Here is a 21,645-nt window from a genome sequence, read left to right on the forward strand (position 1 = left end):
GGGGGCGAGTGGAGTCTGTTATTGGTTATGAGGTGGGTAGGTGTCTGGGGTTGGGGGGCGAGTGGAGTGGGTTATTGGTTATGAGGTGGGTAGGAGTGTGGTGTTGGGGCGCTTGTGGAGTGGGTTATTGGTTATGAGGTGGGTAGGAGTGTGGGGTTGGGGCGCGTGTGGAGTGGGTTATTGGTTATGAGATGGGTAGGAGTGTGGGGTTGGGGGGCGTGTGGAGTGGGTTATTGGTTATGAGGTGGGTAGGAGTGTGAGGTTGGGGGGGCGTGTGGAGTGGGTTATTGGTTATGAGGTGGGTAGGAGTGTGGGGTTGGGGGGCAAGTGGAGTGGGTTATTGGTTATGAGGTGGGTAGGTGTCTGTGGTTGGGATGCACGTCGAGAGGGTTATAGGTTATTAGGCGAGCAGGTGTCTGTGGTGCGGGTGCAGTGAGTTATAGGTTGAGGTGGGTAGGTGTCTGGGGTTCAGCTGCATGTTGAGTGGGTTATAGGTTGAGGTGGGTAGGTATCTGGGGTAGGGGTAAGTATTCCAGGCCACGTGTATCAGCCAATGACACAAACACTCTGGTATAGACATTTATTTGTTACTGTGAACTCTCGCAAGATTTGCCCCCGCTTTACAGGGGGGGGGGGAAGAGGTTGGGGGTCTTCAGACAGGCATCTGACGATTACTTCATGGGATCATCTGCATTCTTGAACATGAGGATGGAATTGTAGATCTTCAGTGCGGGTCCAAGTTTGATACACAGGATCTTTACGATGTCTATCTGGGTGAGGAGGAGGAGCGCCTCGCCGTCAATCATCTGCGAGGAGAAGAGGGGTCAGGGACAAGAGCTGGACACGGAGTGCGTGCGTGTGTGCGCGTCCCGGAGGATACAGGGTCGGGGCGTAGTGATAACGCTGTGGGAGTTGAGTTTGAGGAGGTCTCCTGATCTCACCTCCTCTCTGAACAGCCTGGCCTGGTCCTCACAACCGGTCAGTGTCTGCACAAAGCTAAACACCTGGAACAGCAGAGAGGTCAGAGGTCAGTGGGACCGCCCGCGTGTCCCACCCCTGCCGGATGACCAATGGAAACTGTGCCTGCCCTGTAGGGTGACAGTGACAGACAGAAGGACCGATGACCCATGGAGACTGTCCCTCCCCTGTAGGGTGACAGTGACAGACAGGAGGATCGATGACCCATGGAGACTGTCCCTCCCCGGCGGGGGTGACATGGTGACGCGGTGTGTGACATGGTGATACGGTGACGGTCACCTCGGCCGTACTCCACTTGGACACCATGTTGGCGCTGATCCCGGCCACGCCCGGCAGGAGGTGACAGTGCTGCTCCCAGCAGTGGGCGAGGGCACGATCCGGGTGTGCAGAGAGCGCGGACATGAAGAGGGACGGATGTACCGTGTCTGGGGAAAGAGGGACCGCGGGCGGCACAGGCAGGGGGTATATGGGGTAATAGGAGGGGTTATATGGGGCAATAGGAGGAGTTATATGGGGCAATAGGAGGAGTTATATGGGGTAATAGGAGGAGTTATATGGGGTAATAGGAGGAGTTATATGGGGTAATAGGAGGAGTTATATGGGGTAATAGGAGGGGTTATATGGGGCAATAGGAAGAGTTATATGGGGTAATAGGAGGGGTTATATGGGGCAATAGGAGGAGTTATATGGGGTAATAGGAGGGGTTATATGGGGCAATAGGAGGAGTTATATGGGGTAATAGGAGGGGTTATATGGGGCAATAGGAGGAGTTATATGGGGTAATAGGAGGGGTTATATGGGGTAATAGGAGGAGTTATATGGGGTAATAGGAGGAGTTATATGGGGTAATAGGAGTTATATGGGGTAATAGGAGGGGTTATATGGGGCAATAGGAGGAGTTATAGGGAGCGGTTATATGGGGTAATAGGAGGAGTTATAGGGAGGGATTATATGGGGTAATAGGAGGAGTTATAGGGAGGGGTTATATGGGGTAATAGGAGGTGTTATAGGGAGGGGTTATATGGGGTAATAGGAGGAGTTATAGGGAGGGGTTATATGGGGTAATAGGAGGAGTTATAGGGAGAGGTTATATGGGGTAATAGGAGGTGTTATAGGGAGCAGTTATATGGGGTAATAGGAGGAGTTATAGGGAGCGGTTATATGGGGTAATAAGAGGAATTATAGGGAGCGGTTATATGGGGTAATAGGAGGAGTTATATGGGGTAATAGGAGGAGTTATATGGGGCAATAGGAGTTATATGGGGCAATAGGAGGAGTTATAGGGAGCAGTTATATGGGGTAATAGGAGGAGTTATAGGGAGGGGTTATATGGGGTAATAGGAGGAGTTATAGGGAGGGGTTATATGGGGTAATAGGAGGAGTTATAGGGAGAGGTTATATGGGGTAATAGGAGGTGTTATAGGGAGCAGTTATATGGGTTAATAGGAGGAGTTATAGGGAGCAGTTATATGGGGTAATAGGAGGAGTTATAGGGAGAGGTTATATGGGGTAATAGGAGGTGTTATAGGGAGCAGTTATATGGGGTAATAGGAGGAGTTATAGGGAGCGGTTATATGGGGTAATAAGAGGAGTTATAGGGAGCGGTTATATGGGGTAATAGGAGGAGTTATATGGGGTAATAGGAGGAGTTATATGGGGCAATAGGAGGAGTTATAGGGAGCAGTTATATGGGGTAATAGAAGGAGTTATAGGGAGAGGTTATATGGGGTAATAGGAGGAGTTATAGGGAGCAGTTATATGGGGTAATAGGAGGTGTTATAGGGAGCAGTTATATTCGGTAATAGGAGGAGTTATAGGGAGCGGTTATATGGGGTAATAAGAGGAGTTATAGGGAGGGGTTATATGGGGCAATAGGAGGAGTTATAGGGAGCAGTTATATGGGGTAATAGAAGGAGTTATAGGGAGAGGTTATATGGGGTAATAGGAGGAGTTATAGGGAGCAGTTATATGGGGTAATAGGAGGTGTTATAGGGAGCAGTTATATGGGGTAATAGGAGGAGTTATAGGGAGCGGTTATATGGGGTAACAGGAGGAGTTATATGGAGCAGTTATATGGGGTATTAGGAGGAGTTATAGGGAGAGGTTATATGGGGTAATAGGAGGAGTTATAGGGAGAGGTTATATGGGGTAATAGGAGGTGTTATAGGGAGCAGTTATATGGGGTAATAGGAGGAGTTATAGGGAGCGGTTATATGGGGTAATAAGAGGAGTTATAGGGAGCGGTTATATGCGGTAATAGGAGGAGTTATATGGGGTAATAGGAGGAGTTATATGGGGCAATAGGAGGAGTTATAGGGAGCAGTTATATGGGGTAATAGAAGGAGTTATAGGGAGAGGTTATATGGGGTAATAGGAGGAGTTATAGGGAGCAGTTATATGGGGTAATAGGAGGTGTTATAGGGAGCAGTTATATGGGGTAATAGGAGGAGTTATAGGGAGCGGTTATATGGGGTAACAGGAGGAGTTATATGGAGCAGTTATATGGGGTATTAGGAGGAGTTATAGGGAGAGGTTATATGGGGTAATAGGAGGAGTTATAGGGAGCGGTTATATGGGGTAATAGGAGGAGTTATAGGGAGAGGTTATATGGGGTAATAGGAGGAGTTATAGGGAGCGGTTATATGGGGCAATAGGAGGAGTTATATGGGGTAATAGGAGGGGTTATATGGGGCAATAGGAGGAGTTATATGGGGTAATAGGAGGGGTTATATGGGGTAATAGGAGGAGTTATATGGGGTAATAGGAGGAGTTATATGGGGTAATAGGAGGAGTTATATGGGGCAATAGGAGGGGTTATATGGGGCAATAGGAGGAGTTATATGGGGTAATAGGAGGGGTTATATGGGGTAATAGGAGGAGTTATATGGGGTAATAGGAGGGGTTATATGGGGCAATAGGAGGAGTTATAGGGAGCGGTTATATGGGGTAATAGGAGGAGTTATAGGGAGGGATTATATGGGGTAATAGGAGGAGTTATAGGGAGGGGTTATATGGGGTAATAGGAGGTGTTATAGGGAGGGGTTATATGGGGTAATAGGAGGAGTTATAGGGAGGGGTTATATGGGGTAATAGGAGCAGTTATAGGGAGAGGTTATATGGGGTAATAGGAGGTGTTATAGGGAGCAGTTATATGGGGTAATAGGAGGAGTTATAGGGAGCGGTTATATGGGGTAATAAGAGGAGTTATAGGGAGCGGTTATATGGGGTAATAGGAGGAGTTATATGGGGTAATAGGAGGAGTTAAATGGGGCAATAGGAGTTATATGGGGCAATAGGAGGAGTTATAGGGAGCAGTTATATGGGGTAATAGGAGGAGTTATAGGGAGGGGTTATATGGGGTAATAGGAGGAGTTATAGGGAGGGGTTATATGGGGTAATAGGAGGAGTTATAGGGAGAGGTTATATGGGGTAATAGGAGGTGTTATAGGGAGCAGTTATATGGGGTAATAGGAGGAGTTATAGGGAGCAGTTATATGGGGTAATAGGAGGAGTTATAGGGAGAGGTTATATGGGGTAATAGGAGGTGTTATAGGGAGCAGTTATATGGGGTAATAGGAGGAGTTATAGGGAGCGGTTATATGGGGTAATAAGAGGAGTTATAGGGAGCGGTTATATGGGGTAATAGGAGGAGTTATATGGGGCAATAGGAGGAGTTATAGGGAGCAGTTATATGGGGTAATAGAAGGAGTTATAGGGAGAGGTAATATGGGGTAATAGGAGGAGTTATAGGGAGCAGTTATATGGGGTAATAGGAGGTGTTATAGGGAGCAGTGATATTGGGTAATAGGAGGAGTTATAGGGAGCGGTTATATGGGGTAATAAGAGGAGTTATAGGGAGGGGTTATATGGGGCAATAGGAGGAGTTATAGGGAGCAGTTATATGGGGTAATAGAAGGAGTTATAGGGAGAGGTTATATGGGGTAATAGGAGGAGTTATAGGGAGCGGGTATATGGGGTAATAGGAGGAGTTATAGGGAGCAGTTATATGGGGTAACAGGAGGAGTTATATGGAGCAGTTATATGGGGTATTAGGAGGAGTTATAGGGAGAGGTTATATGGGGTAATAGGAGGAGTTATAGGGAGCGGTTATATGGGGTAATAGGAGGAGTTATAGGGAGCGGTTATATGGGGTAATAGGAGGAGTTATAGGGAGCGGTTATATGGGGTATTAGGAGGAGTTATAGGGAGAGGTTATATGGGGTAATAGGAGGAGTTATAGGGATCGGTTATATGGGGTAATAGGAGGCGTTATAGGGAGAGTTTATATGGGGTAATAGGAGGAGTTATAGGGAGAGGTTATATGGGGAAATAGGAGGAGTTAAAGGGAGCGGTTATATGGGGCAGTGGGAGATGATATAGGGGGAGGGGGGGGTCTCACCCTGGTAGTTGTCCTGCTGGACCCTGCGGTATTTGGGGGGACGTCCGATCCTGCAAAATACGACACAGTCGGTGCAGACCGCAATTATTAACCCTTTTGCGGAGCAGTATGTTGCTGACCCGTTCTGGTAGCTCAGGGGTTAAGTGTGGCCCCGTTACCTGCCGTGGTGTCGGGATTTCCTGCGGGGCGGGAACGGGTCCAGGGTCCGGGCTGGGTGTTGGTTCCGATCGGCCAGGGGACAGCCGGACAGACAGTGGTGAGCCGTGAACCGGCCGGTCACATGACCCGAGCCGTCGCACCCCGGAGTGGGGCACTTTCTGGGGGCGACAGGGCGAAAAGCTGAACGGGGGTCACGCAGCGGCAGAGCAGGGGCTGCTCGAGGTCACACAGCGGCAGAGCGGATGTGGGAGCAGCTCGAGGTCACGCAGCGGCAGAGCAGTGAGTGGGAGCAGCTCGAGGTCACGCAGCGGCAGAGCGGAGGTGGGGGAGCTGGTCGAGGTCACACAGCGGCAGAGCGGGGGTGGGGAGTAGCTCAGTCACGCAGCGGCAGAGCGGAGGTGGGGGAGCTGGTCGAGGTCACACAGCGGCAGAGCGGGGGTGGGGAGTAGCTCAGTCACGCAGCGGCAGAGCGGGGGTGGGGAGCTGGTCGAGGTCACACAGCTGCAGAGCGGGGGTGGGGAGAAGCTCAGTCACGCAGCGGCAGAGCGGAGGTGGGGGAGCTGGTCGAGGTCACACAGCGGCAGAGCGGGGGTGGGGAGTAGCTCAGTCACGCAGCGGCAGAGCGGAGGTGGGGGAGCTGGTCGAGGTCACACAGCGGCAGAGCGGGGGTGGGGAGTAGCTCAGTCACGCAGCGGCAGAGCGGAGGTGGGGGAGCTGGTCGAGGTCACACAGCCGCAGAGCGGGGGTGGGGAGCAGCTCGAGGTCACGCAGCGGCAGAGCGGGGGTGGGGAGCTGGTCGAGGTCACACAGCTGCAGAGCGGGGGTGGGGAGCAGCTCAGTCACGCAGCGGCAGAGCGGAGGTGGGGGAGCTGGTCGAGGTCACACAGCGGCAGAGCGGGGGTGGGGAGCAGCTCAGTCACGCAGCGGCAGAGCGGGGGTGGGGAGCAGCTCGAGGTCACGCAGCGGCAGAGCGGGGGTGGGGAGCTGGTCGGGGTCACACAGCGGCAGAGCGGGGGTGGGGGAGCTGGTCAGGGTCACACAGCGGCAGAGCGGTTCTGACCTGTGCTGGAAGCCATACTTGCTGTTCCGTGGGTGGGACATCCCCTTACAGCTGAGGGACACGCAGGCTCCGGGGGGCACACTGGGGACGTCCCCGTGTCCTACGGGTGATATACAGAGAGGCATATAGGAGAATATACAGACAGATATATAGGGAGGTATACAGAGAGGCATATAGGAGAATATACAGACAGGTATATAGGGAGGTATACAGACAGACATATAGGAGAATATACAGACAGGTATATAGGAGAATATACAGACAGGTATATAGGGAGGTATACAGAGAGGCATATAGGAGAATATACAGACAGGTATATAGGGAGGTATACAGAGAGGCATATAGGAGAATATACAGACAGGTATATAGGGAGGTATACAGAGAGGCATATAGGAGAATATACAGACAGGTATATAGGGAGGTATACAGAGAGGCATATAGGAGAATATACAGACAGGTATATAGGGAGGTATACAGAGAGGCATATAGGAGAATATACAGACAAGTATATAGGGAGGTATACAGAGATAGATACACACGCATACTTGTGCAACTTTAAACACAGCTGTATGTACATGCACACACCCACATATGTACATACATGCACACATACATATTTACTTACATACACACACAGCCACATACATAAATATACACACATACATATGTACTTACTTATACACATACCCATGTACACACCCACACCTATGTACGTACATGTACACACAGATATAGACCCACACACGTACATATATAAATAGAGTGTAAGCTCTCCGGGGCAGGGATTTCCTCTCCTAGGGTCTGACTTTCCTGCGCTTATTGTATTATAATTCCCGGTGCTGTATTGTCTTTGTGAAGCGCCGAGTACACTTAAAGATGTACTGTGTATACACGCGCGCGCGCGCACTCACGGAGCGGGGCCTGCAGGGGGTGTCCCGTCCTCTCACACCAGCCCGCGGGGTGGACATCCGGGTGGTCAGCGTCCATCCAGAAATCATACATGTGGCTCCAGCCGTCAAAGTGAATCTGGGGTCACACACCACACGGGATTAACCCCTTCCACCACGGAAATGGGGGGTCCCTCGCTGCCACCATTGGCAGATGGTAACCCAACTCCTACTGTGCACCCATGGTCATGTCATTTAGGGGAGGCGCAGCTCGTGCAGATTGGGGAAGGGAGACAAAGGGAGGGGGAGGTGCTTTGAGGGGGGGGGGTGTACTGAATTGAGGGGAGGGCGGGGGGGGGGAGAGGAGGTGCTGTATTGAGGGGAGAGAGGGGAGGTGTATTGAGGGGATATGGGGGGAGAGAGGAGGTGCTGTATTGAGAGGGGGGAGAGAGGAGGTGCTGTATTGAGGGGAGGGGGGAGAGAGGAGGTGCTGTATTGAGAGGGGGGTTGTATTGAGGGGAGATGGGGGAGAGAGGAGGTGCTGTATTGAGGGGAGGGGGGAGAGAGGAGGTGCTGTATTGAGGGGAGGGGGGGAGAGGAGGTGCTGTATTGAGAGGGGGGTTGTATTGAGGGGAGATGGGGGAGAGAGGTGGTGCTGTATTAATGTGAGATGGGGGGGAGAGAGGAGGTGCTGTATTGAGGGGAGGGGGGGAGAGAGGAGGTGCTGTATTGAGGGGAGGGGAGAGAGAGGAGGTGCTGTATTGAGGGGAGGGGGGAGAGAGGAGGTGCTGTATTGAGGGGAGGGGGGAGAAGAGGTGCTGTATTGAGGGGAGGGGGGAGAGAGGAGGTGCTGTATTGAGGGGAGGGGGGGAGAGAGGAGGTGCTGTATTGAGGGGAGGGGGGAGAGAGGAGGTGCTGTATTGAGGGGAGGGGGGAGAAGAGGTGCTGTATTGAGGGGAGGGGGGGAGAGAGGAGGTGCTGTATTGAGGGGAGGGGGGGAGAGAGGAGGTGCTGTATTGAGGGGAGGGGGGGAGAGAGGAGGTGCTGTATTGAGGGGAGGGGGGAGAAGAGGTGCTGTATTGAGGGGAGGGGGGGAGAGAGGAGGTGCTGTATTGAGGGGAGGGGGGAGAAGAGGTGCTGTATTGAGGGGAGGGGGGGAGAGAGGAGGTGCTGTATTGAGGGGAGGGGGGGAGAGAGGAGGTGCTGTATTGAGGGGAGGGGGGGAGAGAGGAGGTGCTGTATTGAGGGGAGAGGGAGGGGGGAGAGAGGAGGTGCTGTATTGAGGGGAGGGGAGAGAGGAGGTGCTGTATTGAGGGGAGGGGGGGAGAGAGGATGTGCTGTATTGAGGGGAGGGGGGAGAGGAGGTGCTGTATTGAGGGGAGGGGGGAGAGAGGAGGTGCTGTATTGAGGGGAGGGGGGGAGAGAGGAGGTGCTGTATTGAGGTGAGAGGGAGGGGGGGGAGAGGAGGTGCTGTATTGAGGGGAGGGAGGGGGGAGAGAAGAGGTGCTGTATTGAGGGGAGGGGGGAGAGGAGGTGCTGTATTGAGGGGAGGGGGGAGAGGAGGTGCTGTATTGAGGGGAGGGGGGAGAGGAGGTGCTGTATTGAGGGGAGGGGGGGAGAGAGGAGGTGCTGTATTGAGGGGAGGGGGGGGGAGAGAGGAGGTGATGTATTGAGGGGAGGGGGGGAGAGAGGAGGTGCTGTATTGAGGGGAGGGGGGGAGAGGAGGTGCTGTATTGAGGGGGGGGAGGAGGTGCTGTATTGAGGGGAGGGGGGGAGAGGAGGTGCTGTATTGAGGGGAGATGGGAGAGGAGGTGCTGTATTGAGGGGAGGGGAGGGGAGAGAGGAGGTGCTGTATTGAGGGGAGGCGGGGAGAGAGGAGGTGCTGTATTGAGGGGGGGGGAGAGAGGAGGTGCTGTATTGAGGGGAGGGGGGGAGAGAGGAGGTGCTGTATTGAGGGGAGGGGGGAGAGAGGAGGTGCTGTATTGAGGGGAGGGGAGAGAGAGGAGGTGCTGTATTGAGGGGAGGAGTGGGAGAGAGGAGGTGTTGTATTGAGGGGAGGGGGGGTGAGAGGAGGTGCTGTATTGGGGGAGGGGGGGAGAGGAGGTGCTATATTGAGGGGAGGGGGGTGAGAGAGGAGGTGCTGTATTGAGGGGAGGGGGGGAGAGAGGAGGTGCTGTATTGGGGGGGGGGAGAGAGGAGGTGCTGTATTGAGGGGAGGGGGGGAGAGGAGGTGCTGTATTGAGGGGAGGGGGAGAGAGGAGGTGCTGTATTGAGGGGAGGGGGGGTGAGAGAGGAGGTGCTGTATTGAGGGGAGGGGGGGTGAGAGAGGAGGTGCTGTATTGAGGGGAGGGGGGGAGAGAGGAGGTGCTGTATTGAGGGGAGGGGGGGTGAGAGAGGAGGTGCTGTATTGAGGGGAGGGGGGGGAGAGAGGAGGTGCTGTATTGAGAGGGGAGGGGGGGGAGAAAGGAGGTGCTGTATTGAGGGGAGGGGGGGGTGAGAGAGGAGGTGCTGTATTGAGGGGAGGGGGGGAGAGAGGAGGTGCTTTATTGAGGGGAGGGGGGTGAGAGAGGAGGTGCTGTATTGAGGGGAGGGGGGGAGAGGAGGTGCTGTATTGAGGGGAAGGGGGGAGAGGAGGTGCTGTATTGAGGGGGGGGGGGAGAGAGGAGGTGCTGTATTGAGGGGGGGAGAGAGGAGGTGCTGTATTGAGGGGAGGGGGGAGAGAGGAGGTGCTGTATTGAGGGGAGGGGGGGAGAGAGGAGGTGCTGTATTGAGGGGAGGGGGGAGAGAGGAGGTGCTGTATTGAGGGGAGGGGGGGAGAGAGGAGGTGCTGTATTGAGGGGAAGGGGGGAGAGAGGAGGTGCTGTATTGAGGGGAGGGGGGAGAGAGGAGGTGCTGTATTGAGGGGAGGGGGGGAGAGAGGATGTGCTGTATTGAGGGGAGGGGGGGAGAGAGGAGGTGCTGTATTGAGGGGAGGGGGGGTGAGAGAGGAGGTGCTGTATTGAGGGGAGGGGGGGTGAGAGAGGAGGTGCTGTATTGAGGGGAGGGGGGGTGAGAGAGGAGGTGCTGTATTGAGGGGAGGGGGGGGTGAGAGAGGAGGTGCTGTATTGAGGGGAGGGGGGGTGAGAGAGGAGGTGCTGTATTGAGGGGAGGGGGGGGTGAGAGAGGAGGTGCTGTATTGAGGGGAGGGGGGGGTGAGAGAGGAGGTGCTGTATTGAGGGGGGGTGGTGGTGAGAGAGGAGGTGCTGTATTGAGGGGGGGTGGTGGTGAGAGAGGAGGTGCTGTATTGAGGGGAGGGGGGGGGTGAGAGAGGAGGTGCTGTATTGAGGGGAGGGGGGGGGTGAGAGAGGAGGTGCTGTATTGAGGGGAGGGGGGGGTGAGAGAGGAGGTGCTGTATTGAGGGGAGGGGGGGGTGAGAGAGGAGGTGCTGTATTGAGGGGGGGTGAGAGAGGAGGTGCTGTATTGAGGGGAGGGGGGGGTGAGAGAGGAGGTGCTGTATTGAGGGGAGGGGGGGGGTGAGAGAGGAGGTGCTGTATTGAGGGGAGGGGGGGTGAGAGAGGAGGTGCTGTATTGAGGGGAGGGGGGGGTGAGAGAGGAGGTGCTGTATTGAGGGGAGGGGGGGGTGAGAGAGGAGGTGCTGTATTGAGGGGAGGGGGGGGTGAGAGAGGAGGTGCTGTATTGAGGGGAGGGGGGGGTGAGAGAGGAGGTGCTGTATTGAGGGGGGGTGGTGGTGGTGTTACACACTTTTATCCTGCAATCCTCCACGTCCACCACGGACGCCACGCGGATCAGCGAAGGAAACCTCCGGTCCACAGCTTCAAGTCTCATGTGCACCTGGAAATTGTGCGGGGGGAGCTGGGGGGGGGGGGGAGGTGCCACGATTACAGGAGGAAGGGAGGGGGGTGGGAAGAGATACAGGGAGGGGGAGAGGAGGGGGAAGAGATATCGGGAGGGGGAGAGGGGGGGAAGAGATACAGGGAGGGGGAAGAGATATCGGGAGGGGGAGAGGGGAGGGAGATACAGGGAGGGGGAGAGGGGGGAAAGAGATACAGGGAGGGGGAGAGGGGGGGGAAGAGATACAGGGACGGGGGGGAAGAGATACAGGGAGGGGGAGAGGGGGGAAGAGATATCGGGAGGGGGAGAGGGGGGAAGAGATACAGGGAGGGGGGGAAGAGATATAGGGAGGGGGGAAGAGATACAGGGAGGTGGGGAAGAGATACAGGGAGGGGGGGGAAGAGATACAGGGAGGGGGGGGGGGAATACAGGGAGGGGGAGAGGGGGGGCAGAGATACAGGGAGGGGGAGAAGAGGGGGAGAGGGGGGGAAGAGATACAGGGAGGGGGGAAGAGATACAGGGAAGGGGAGAGGGGGGGGGAAGAGATACAGGGGGGGGGAAGAGATACAGGGAGAGTGTTGAAGAGATACCGGGAGGGGGAGAGGGGGGGGGGAAAGAGAGATTCTATCATTAGGGGAGAGATACAGGGAGGGGGGGAGGTTCTATCATTAGGGGAGAGATACAGGGAGGGGGGGGAGGTTCTATCATTAGGGGAGAGATCAGGGAGGGGGGGAGGTTCTATCATTAGGGGAGAGATACAGGGAAGGGGGGAGGTTCTATCATTAGGGGAGAGATACAGGGAGGGGGGAGAGGTTCTATCATTAGGGGAGAGATACAGGGAGGGGGGGGGAGGTTCTATCATTAGGGGAGAGATACAGGGAGGGGGAGAGGTTCTATCATTAGTGGAGAGATACAGGTAGGGGGGGAGGTTCTATCATTAGGGGAGAGATACAGGGAGGGGGGGGAGGTTCTATCATTAGGGGAGAGATACAGGGAGGGGGGGGAGGTTCTATCATTAGGGGAGAGATACAGGGAGGGGGTTCTATCATTAGGGGAGAGATACAGGGGGGGGGGAGGTTCTATCATTAGGGGAGAGATACAGGGAGGGGGGGTTTCTATCATTAGGGGAGAGATACAGGGAGGGGGGGTTCTATCATTAGGGGAGAGATACAGGGAGGGGGGGGAGGTTGTATCATTAGGGGAGAGATACAGGGAGGGGGGGTTCTATCATTAGGGGAGAGATACAGGGAGGGGGAGGTTCTATCATTAGGGGAGAGATACAGGGAGGGGGGGGGTTCTATCATTAGGGGAGAGATACAGGGAGGGGGGGAGGTTCTATTATTAGGGGAGAGAGACAGGGAGGGGGGGGAGGGTTTCTATCATTAGGGGAGATATACATGTCTATCATTAGGGGAGAGATACAGGGAGGGGGGGGAGGTTCTATCATTAGGGGAGAGATACAGGGAGGGGGGGGATCTATCATTAGGGGAGAGATACAGGGAGGGGGGGGAGGTTCTATCATTAGGGGAGAGATACAGGGAGGGGGGAGGTTCTATCATTAGGGGAGAGAGACAGGGAGGGGGAGGGGAGTTTCTATCATTAGGGGAGACATACAGGGAGGAGGGGGGGTTCTATCATTAGGGGAGAGATACAGGGAGGGGGGGGAGGTTCTATCATTAGGGGAGAGATACAGGGAGGGGGGAGGTTCTATCATTAGGGGAGAGATACAGGGAGGGGGGGGAGGTTCTATCATTAGGGGAGAGATACAGGGAGGGGGGAGGTTCTATCATTAGGGGAGAGATACAGGGAGGGGGGAGGTTCTATCATTAGGGGAGAGATACAGGGAGGGGGGGAGGTTCTATCATTAGGGGAGAGATACAGGGAGGGGGGGAGGTTCTATCATTAGGGGAGAGATACAGGGAGGAGGGGAGGTTCTATCATTAGGGGAGAGATACAGGGGGGGGTTCTATCATTAGGGGAGAGATACAGGGAGGGGGGAGGTTCTATCATTAGGGGAGAGATACAGGGAGGGGGAGAGGTTCTATCATTAGAGGAGAGATACAGGGAGGGGGGGTTCTATCATTAGGGGAGAGATACAGGGAGGGGGGGAGGTTCTATCATTAGGGGAGAGATACAGGGAAGGGGGGAGGTTCTATCATTAGGGGAGAGATACAGGGAGGGGTGGGAGGTTCTATCATTAGGGGAGAGATACAGGGAGGGGGGAGGTTCTATCATTAGGGGAGAGATACAGGGAGAGGGGGAGGTTCTATCATTAGGGGAGAGATACAGGGAGGGGGGAGAGGTTTTATCATTAGGGGAGAGATACAGGGGGGGGGGGTCTATCATTAGGGGAGAGATACAGGGAGGGGGGAGAGGTTCTATCATTAGGGGAGAGATACAGGGAGGGGGGGGTTCTATCATTAGGGGAGAGATACAGGGAGGGGGGGTTCTATCATTAGGGGAGAGATACAGGGAGGTGGGTGGTTCTATCATTAGGGGAGAGATACAGGGAGGGGGGAGAGGTTCTATCATTAGGGGAGAGATACAGGGAGGGGGGAGGTTCTATCATTAGGGGAGAGATACAGGGAGGGGGGGTTCTATCATTAGGGGAGAGATACAGGGAGGGGGGAGAGGTTCTATCATTAGGGGAGAGATACAGGGAGGGGGGGGAGGTTCTATCATTAGGGGAGAGATACAGGGAAGGGGGGAGAGGCTCTATCATTAGGGGAGAGATACAGGGAGGGGGGAGAGGTTCTATCATTAGGGGAGAGATACAGGGAGGGGGGGGAGGTTCTATCATTAGGGAAGAGATACAGGGAGGGGGGGTTCTATCATTAGGGGAGAGATACAGGGAGGGGGGGAGGTTCTATCATTAGGGGAGAGATACAGGGAGGGGGGGGGGGTTCTATCATTAGGGGAGAGATACAGGGAGGGGGGGAGGTTATATCATTAGGGGAGAGATACAGGGAGGAGGGGAGGTTCTATCATTAGGGGAGAGATACAGGGAGGGGGGAGGTTCTATCATTAGGGGAGAGATACAGGGAGGGGGGGGGTTCTATCATTAGGGGAGAGATACAGGGAGGGGGGAGAGGTTCTATCATTAGGGGAGAGATACAGGGAGGGGGGGGAGGTTCTATCATTAGGGGAGAGATACAGGGAAGGGGGGAGAGGTTCTATCATTAGGGGAGAGATACAGGGAGGGGGGAGAGGTTCTATCATTAGGGGAGAGATACAGGGAGGGGGGGGAGGTTCTATCATTAGGGAAGAGATACAGGGAGGGGGGGGGTTCTATCATTAGGGGAGAGATACAGGGAGGGGGGGAGGTTCTATCATTAGGGGAGAGATACAGGGAGGGGGGGGGTTCTATCATTAGGGGAGAGATACAGGGAGGGGGGGAGGTTATATCATTAGGGGAGAGATACAGGGAGGAGGGGAGGTTCTATCATTAGGGGAGAGATACAGGGAGGGGGAGGAGGTTCTATCATTAGGGGAGAGATACAGGGAGGGGGGGGGAGGTTCTATCATTAGGGGAGAGATAGAGGGAGGGGGGGGGTTCTATCATTAGGGGAGAGATACAGGGAGGGGGGAGAGGTTCTATCATTAGGGGAGAGATACAGGGAGGGGGGGGTTCTATCATTAGGGGAGAGATACAGGGAGGGGGGGGAGGTTCTATCATTAGGGGAGAGATAGAGGGAGGGGGGGGGGTTCTATCATTAGGGGAGAGATACAGGGAGGGGGGGGAGGTTCTATCATTAGGGGAGAGATACAGGGAGGGGGGGGGTTCTATCATTAGGGGAGAGATACAGGGAGGGGGGGGGAGGTTCTATCATTAGGGGAGAGATAGAGGGAGGGGGGGGGTTCTATCATTAGGGGAGAGATACAGGGAGGGGGGGGGGTTCTATCATTAGGGGAGAGATACAGGGAGGGGGGGGGGTTCTATCATTAGGGGAGAGATACAGGGAGGGGGGGAGGTTCTATCATTAGGGGAGAGATACAGGGAGGGGGGGAGGTTCTATCATTAGGGGAGAGATACAGGGAGGGGGGGGTTCTATCATTAGGGGAGAGATACAGGGAGGGGGGGAGGTTCTATCATTAGGGGAGAGATACAGGGAGGGGGGGGGGGTTCTATCATTAGGGGAGAGATACAGGGAGGGGGGGAGGTTCTATTATTAGGGGAGAGATACAGGGAGGGGGGGAGGTTCTATCATTAGGGGAGAGATACAGGGAGGGGGGGGGGGTTCTATCATTAGGGGAGAGATACAGGGAGGGGGGGAGGTTCTATCATTAGGGGAGAGATACAGGGAGGGGGGGAGGTTCTATCATTAGGGGAGAGATACAGGGAGGGGGGGGGGTTCTATCATTAGGGGAGAGATACAGGGAGGGGGGGAGGTTCTATCATTAGGGGAGAGATACAGGGAGGGGGGAGAGGTTCTATCATTAGGGGAGAGATACAGGGAGGGGGGGGAGGTTCTATTATTAGGGGAGAGATACAGGGAGGGGGGGGAGGTTCTATCATTAGGGGAGAGATAGAGGGAGGGGGGGGGAGGTTCTATCATTAGGGGAGAGAGGGACAGAGCGGTGCCAGCAGCGCAGTTACCACGTGGAAGGCTCCGGCTGGCACGGCGCAGCCCCCGGTCTCGGCGAGGTATCTGTCCCATGTGAAGTGATCCGGGTCCGGATAGTCTGAGGAGAGAGGAGGGAGCGCCGATCAATACTAATCGATACCGATCAATATTCCGTGATACCGATCAATACGCCAGGGTCAATACCCACTAATAACAAACGATACTCATCACTACCCCTAACACTGATAAATACCCAACAATAGCACTTAATACTAATCAATATTGATTACGATCGTTCAATACCCACAAATGCAAATATACCCTGCTATCCTGATTAATACCCTCAAATACCCATTAGTACCCATTAGTACCCATTAGTACCCATTAGTACCCGCTGCTCCTGCACAGTGCACACTGAGGGTTCCGGGACCCCTGGCAGTGAAGGGGGGGACTCACCCTGAGGGGGGGTGAGGGGCTTTCCGTGCTCCTGACACCAGCCCACGGGATGGACATACGGACTGCTGGGGTCACACCTGGGGACAAAGATGTTACCGATGAGAAGTCTGCATCGCCCCGCTCCCGCGTCGCCGTGAATTTGCGTCGCCCCCGAGTCGCCCTGTCCCCGAGTCGCCCTGTCCCCGAGTCGCCCTGTCCCCGAGTCGCCCTGTCCCCGAGTCGTGCTGTTCTCGCATCGCCGGGTCCAACCGTGCCCCCCGAGTCGCGTGGTTCTCGCATCGCCGGGTCCCACCGTGCCCCCGCGTCGCCCTCAAGTTGCGCATCGCAGAGTCCCACCGTGCCCCCGAGTCGCCCTGTCCCCGCATCGCCCTCGAGTTGCGCATCGCCGGGTCCCACCGTGCCCCCGAGTCGCCCTGTCCCCGAGTCGCCCTCAAGTTGCGCATCGCCGGGTCCCACCGTGCCCCCGAGTCGCCATGTCCCCGCGTCGCTGTCGAGTTGCGCATCGCCGGGTCCCACCATGCCCCCGAGTCGCCCTCGAGTTGCGCATCGCCGGGTCCCACCGTGTCCCCCGAGTCGCCCTGTCCCCGAGTCGCGCTGTTCTCGCATCGCCGGGTCTCACCGTGCCCCTGCGTCGCCCTCAAGTTGCGCATCGCCGGGTCCCACCGTGCCCCCCGAGTCGCCCTGTCTCCGAGTCGTGCTGTTCTCGCATCGCCGGGTCCCACCGTGCCCCCCGAGTCGCCCTGTCTCCGAGTCGTGCTGTTCTCGCATCGCCGGGTCCCACCGTGCCCCCCGAGTCGTGCTGTTCTCGCATCGCTGGGTCCCACTGTGCCCCCCGAGTCGCTCTGTCCCCGAGTCGTGCTGTTCTCGCATCGCCGGGTCCCACCGTGCCCCCGAGTCGCTCTGTCCCCGTGTCGCCCTCGAGTTGCGCATCGCCGGGTCCCACCGTGCCCCCGCGTCGCCCTCGAGTTGCGCATTGCCGGGTCCCACCGTGCCCCCGAGTCGCCCTGTCCCGAGTCGTGCTGTTCTCGCATCGCCGGGTCCCACCGTGCCCCCGAGTCGCCCTGTCCCGAGTCGTGCTGTTCTCGCATCGCCGGGTCCCACCGTGCCCCCGCGTCACCCTGTCCCCGAGTCACGCTGTTCTCGCATTGCCGGGTCCAACCGTGCCGCCCGAGTCACCCTGTCCCCGCGTCGCCCTCGAGTTGCGCGTCGCCGGGTCCCACCGTGCCCCCGCGTCGCCCTGTCCCACCGTGCCCCCGCGTCGCCCTGTCCCACCGTGCCCCCGCGTCGCCCTGTCCCCGCGTCGCCCTCGAGTTGCGCGTCGCCGGGTCCCACCGTGCCCCCACAGTAATCCACACAAACAGTCCGGGAATTAGATGCTCGGGAGAATTCACGCCTAGTGGTGCCTGTAGGGAGAGGGGGTGGGCCCGGTATTAAAGGGGTTGCACCCCATATGGCCACCCCCTGACCTCACCAGGGAGGCAAGGGGTTAACTGGATTGCGGTCCAGGAATGTGGCTTACACCTTGTCATGTCAGGAAAATGTATGTTCCCCTGTTCCCATGTTTCATTATAATCCTGTATTTTAATGTTTTAAAGTGCATTTCTGTATCTCCAGTTCTGGAGGTCGCAGAGAGTTTATATTTGGCCAATGTGTGGAGTCACTGTAGGCATTAAGAACTGGCAAATTTCGACCCACTGAGCCCACCAGAATGGAACTTATTAATATGTGTAGATATTAAAAGTGTATATGTATGGTATTTTGGATCTGCTCTGAAAATGCAGACCATCTGCTATGCTAATAGGTCATGAAGGGCAGCCGGCTGATTGAGCCTAAGCACTGTGATCAAAAGTTAACTGCCTGATTGTTTACACTAAGTACTAATCAACCGACCAACTACTAATCAGCAGACTCTGCCACTGTAAATGTTACCTGAGGGAGAGAATCATCAAACTGGAGTGGTTTGTAAGTGTTATGTCTACTCCTACAAACAATGCAGATACTTCATTTGGTGGACTGGTCATTGCCCCTGATTTAATTATGGGGCTACCCATAGAGTCCCAGTACACATGGGCTAATTAGCTGGGGGCATGGGTTAATCTGTGTCTCCACGTTAGGGATTGGATACAGATAATTGTTCACCAATAGTCTGTATTCAATGTTAAGAATAGGGTTACACAGGTATATAAACTGTGTCAACCCTACAGTTTTTAGTTCTTCTTCTGATACCATCTTGAATGTCACCGGATTGCTGAAGAATTGCTAGCTGATACTTCTCCATCCCCCAACCCTAAGTAAGTGTTACCTTATTGTCTGTTAATTGTACTATATTGCTGTGTTCACCTTTTTTAAGGAATAAATTATATTTTATTATATCTAAGCCTCGTTCAGTTCAACCCAGATATTTGGTGCTCATTTTATCTTGTTATAAGCTACCGTGACAGTGCCCCCCACAACATATGACCCTCACCCCTGCAAATTTAGAAAATATGTATATGGGGGGTAACTATCATAAGGCGACTGCCTGTTACCTTTGGATGAAGCCCTCTCAGTGAATCTGGCAAGTCCTAATAGCGCGCAGAATCCGTTGGAAAAAGGTGTCCAAAAAGTGTCTGTGTGGAACCGAGCACAGCCCCAACAGGACTGGAACAAACAGGACAGGAGCAAACAGGAGCAAAAAGGACCATGACAGGGTAATTCCCATAAAAATATAATTTATTCAGCTCACATAAGCATAAACAAGTAAAAAATGTGTCAAAATGCCCCACCTATGCGTCTCGCGCTTTATCATGGTGATATCAGGAGTGTGAAACGCGTAGGTGGGGCATTTGGACCCATTTTTACCGGTTTATGCTTATGTGAGCTGAATAAATTATATTTTTATGGGAGTTACCATGTCATGGTCCTTTTTGCTCCTGTCCTGTTTGTTCCTGTCCTGTTGGGGCTGTGCTCGGTTCCCCAGACACCGTTTAATCCGTCCTTACCAGTAGTCATAGGTCTCCCCCCAGTTGTCGAAGTGCACGAGGAATCGATTCTCCACCACGTCGGTGACGCTCGCCACGCAGATCAGGGACGGGTTCATCCGATCCACGGCCTCCAGCTTCATCCCGACCCGGAAAAGGGACACAGACGGAACCTGGGAGAGGGGACCAGCATGGCTTGCAAGGACTACATAGACCAGCATGCCTTGCAAGGACTACATAGACCAGCATGGCTTGCAAGGACTACATAGACCAGCATGCCTTGCAAGGACTACAGAGACCAGCATGCCTTGCAAGGACTACAGAGACCAGCATGCCTTGCAAGGACTACAGGGACCAGCATGCATTGCAAGGACTACAGGGACCAGCATGCATTGCAAGGACTATATGGACCGGCATGCATTGTAAGGACTGGGACTGAGATTTAGGGATAAGGTGGGTGTGTGAGGAACGGGAGAGAGGTTCAGGGATAAGGCGGGTGTGTTAGGAACGGGAGAGAGGTTCAGGGATAAGGCGGGTGTGTTAGGAACGGGAGAGAGGTTAAGGGATAAGGCGGGTGTGTTAGGCACATGGAGAGAGGTTCAGGGATAAGGCGGGTGTGTTAGGAACGGGAGAGAGGTTAAGGGATAAGGCGGGTGTGTTAGGCACATGGAGAGAGGTTCAGGGATAAGGTGGAGGTGTTAGGAAAGGGAGAGAGGTTTAGGGATAAGGTGGGTGTATTAGGAAGAGGGAGAGAGGTTCAGGGGATGGGGGTGTTCAGAACGGGGAGAGAGGTTCAGGGATAAGGTGGGGGTGTTCAGAACGGGGAGAGGTTCAGGTATGAGGTGGGTGTTCGTTACGGAAAGAGAGGTTCAGGGATAAGGTGGGGGTGTTAGGAAAGGGAGAGAGGTTTAGGGATAAGGTGGGTGTATTAGGAAGAGGGAGAGAGGATCAGGGGATGGGGGTGTTCAGAACGGGGAGAGAGGTTCAGGGATAAGGTGGGGGTGTTCAGAACGGGGAGAGGTTCAGGTATGAGGTGGGTGTTCGTTACGGAAAGAGAGGTTCAGGGATAAGGTGGGGGTGTTTGGAACGGGGAGAGGTTAAGGTGTTTTAGTGAGAAATATTGCGGGGACTCACGATTCTCGGGGTAACAAACAGATGCTTCGGGGCCACAAGAGACTTAGTGAGTCTCAAGTAATTGTTCCAACTGAAATCTTCATCTTTATATCCTGTGAACCCAGCAAAAAGGAGGTATATAGGTGTGTGTATATATAGGAGTGTGTATATATAGGAGTGCCTGAAATGTACAGGGGTAGAGAAGATAGGGAGGGAGGGGGATGGGAGAGGAGGGGGAAAAGGGGGGAGGAGGGGGAAGAGAGAGGATGGGGAGGAGGGGGAGGGGGAAGAGAGGAGGGGGAAGAGAGAGGATGGGGAAGAGAGGATGGAGGGGGAAGAGACGAGGGGGAGGAGGAAGAGAGAGGAGGGGGAGGAGGAAGAGAGAGGAGGGGGAGGGGGAAGAGAGAGGAGGGGGGAGGGGGAAGAGAGAGGAAGGGGGAGGGGGAAGAGAGAGGAGGGGGGAGGGGGAAGAGAGAGGAAGGGGGAGGGGGAAGAGAGAGGAGGGGGGAGGGGGAAGAGAGAGGAGGGGGAGGAGGGGGGAGGGGGAAGAGAGAGGAGGGGGAGGGGGAAGAGAGAGCAGGGGGGAGGGGGAAGAGAGGATGGGAGGGAGAATTTGGAGAGAAGAGGGGGAAGGGAGGAGGAGAGAGAAGGCAGGGGAGGGGGAGAGAAGGCAGGGGAGGGGGAGAGAAGGCAGGGGAGGGGGAGAGAGGGACAGAAGCGATTTCTTATAAATACAAGAAAAATAAATATCGTGTGTGTACGTTTTTTCTCTTTCGTTTAATGGCAAATGTGACATTTACGCCTCTTCACATATGTCCGATTTTAATATGTGCACCGTGTAACTGCCCCTACGTCCTCCTACTGACAATCCTGAAATGGCACGCTAGGGCAGACAGAGAAAACTGGGAGCAGTGTGCTGTGATACAGATGCAGGATGATCGAAAATGCCTCCGTTTCTTACCAAAATTACCCTAACACTTAGACCTGCAAAGAATTCAATAGACCCTTACTTAAGAGACTCCATTTTTTTCTATTCCAATGTCATTTGAATCTGCCTGTGCTTATGTCAGAGCGTCTCTCCCGGCCTTTCTGTCCCTGACAAGCCACTCAGCCTGTGTGATGCTGTCACAGTGTGTCTGTGATGTAACACTCATTCTGACATCATCACACAGGCTGGCTGACAAGGGTAAAACTTCTGTGGCTGATCGTTGTTATCTGTTCAGCCAAGGCAGGATGA

The 21,645-nt window shown here is 54.8% G+C and overlaps 1 protein-coding gene across 5 annotated transcripts in view; it reads right to left on the minus strand.

Annotated features, from left to right (window-relative positions):
• Positions 1-566: 566 nt before the first annotated feature.
• The window catches only part of L3MBTL1 (L3MBTL histone methyl-lysine binding protein 1), a 110,319-nt gene continuing 89,240 nt past the window's right edge, over positions 567-21,645 (minus strand). Inside the window, exons 9-20 of one of the 5 annotated variants that reach the window (XM_075585074.1) lie at positions 20,430-20,521; positions 19,317-19,468; positions 16,336-16,412; positions 15,912-15,997; positions 11,225-11,335; positions 7,508-7,622; positions 6,597-6,696; positions 5,536-5,694; positions 5,378-5,427; positions 1,258-1,403; positions 942-1,004; positions 567-806 (exon numbers count right to left, since the gene is read on the minus strand). In XM_075585074.1, coding sequence (XP_075441189.1) covers positions 672-806; positions 942-1,004; positions 1,258-1,403; positions 5,378-5,427; positions 5,536-5,694; positions 6,597-6,696; positions 7,508-7,622; positions 11,225-11,335; positions 15,912-15,997; positions 16,336-16,412; positions 19,317-19,468; positions 20,430-20,521 — 1,286 coding nt within the window. In that variant the 3' untranslated portion in view covers positions 567-671. Of the gene's footprint in view, positions 807-941; positions 1,404-5,377; positions 5,428-5,535; positions 5,695-6,596; positions 6,697-7,507; positions 7,623-11,224; positions 11,336-15,911; positions 15,998-16,335; positions 16,413-19,316; positions 19,469-20,429; positions 20,522-21,645 lie in introns of all 5 variants that reach the window. The other 4 variants (XR_012798978.1, XR_012798977.1, XR_012798979.1 and 1 more) reach the window with 4 other exon arrangements.

Source organism: Ascaphus truei, unplaced genomic scaffold (assembly GCF_040206685.1).
Source record: "Ascaphus truei isolate aAscTru1 unplaced genomic scaffold, aAscTru1.hap1 HAP1_SCAFFOLD_898, whole genome shotgun sequence".
Classification (NCBI taxonomy): Eukaryota; Metazoa; Chordata; class Amphibia; order Anura; family Ascaphidae; genus Ascaphus; species Ascaphus truei.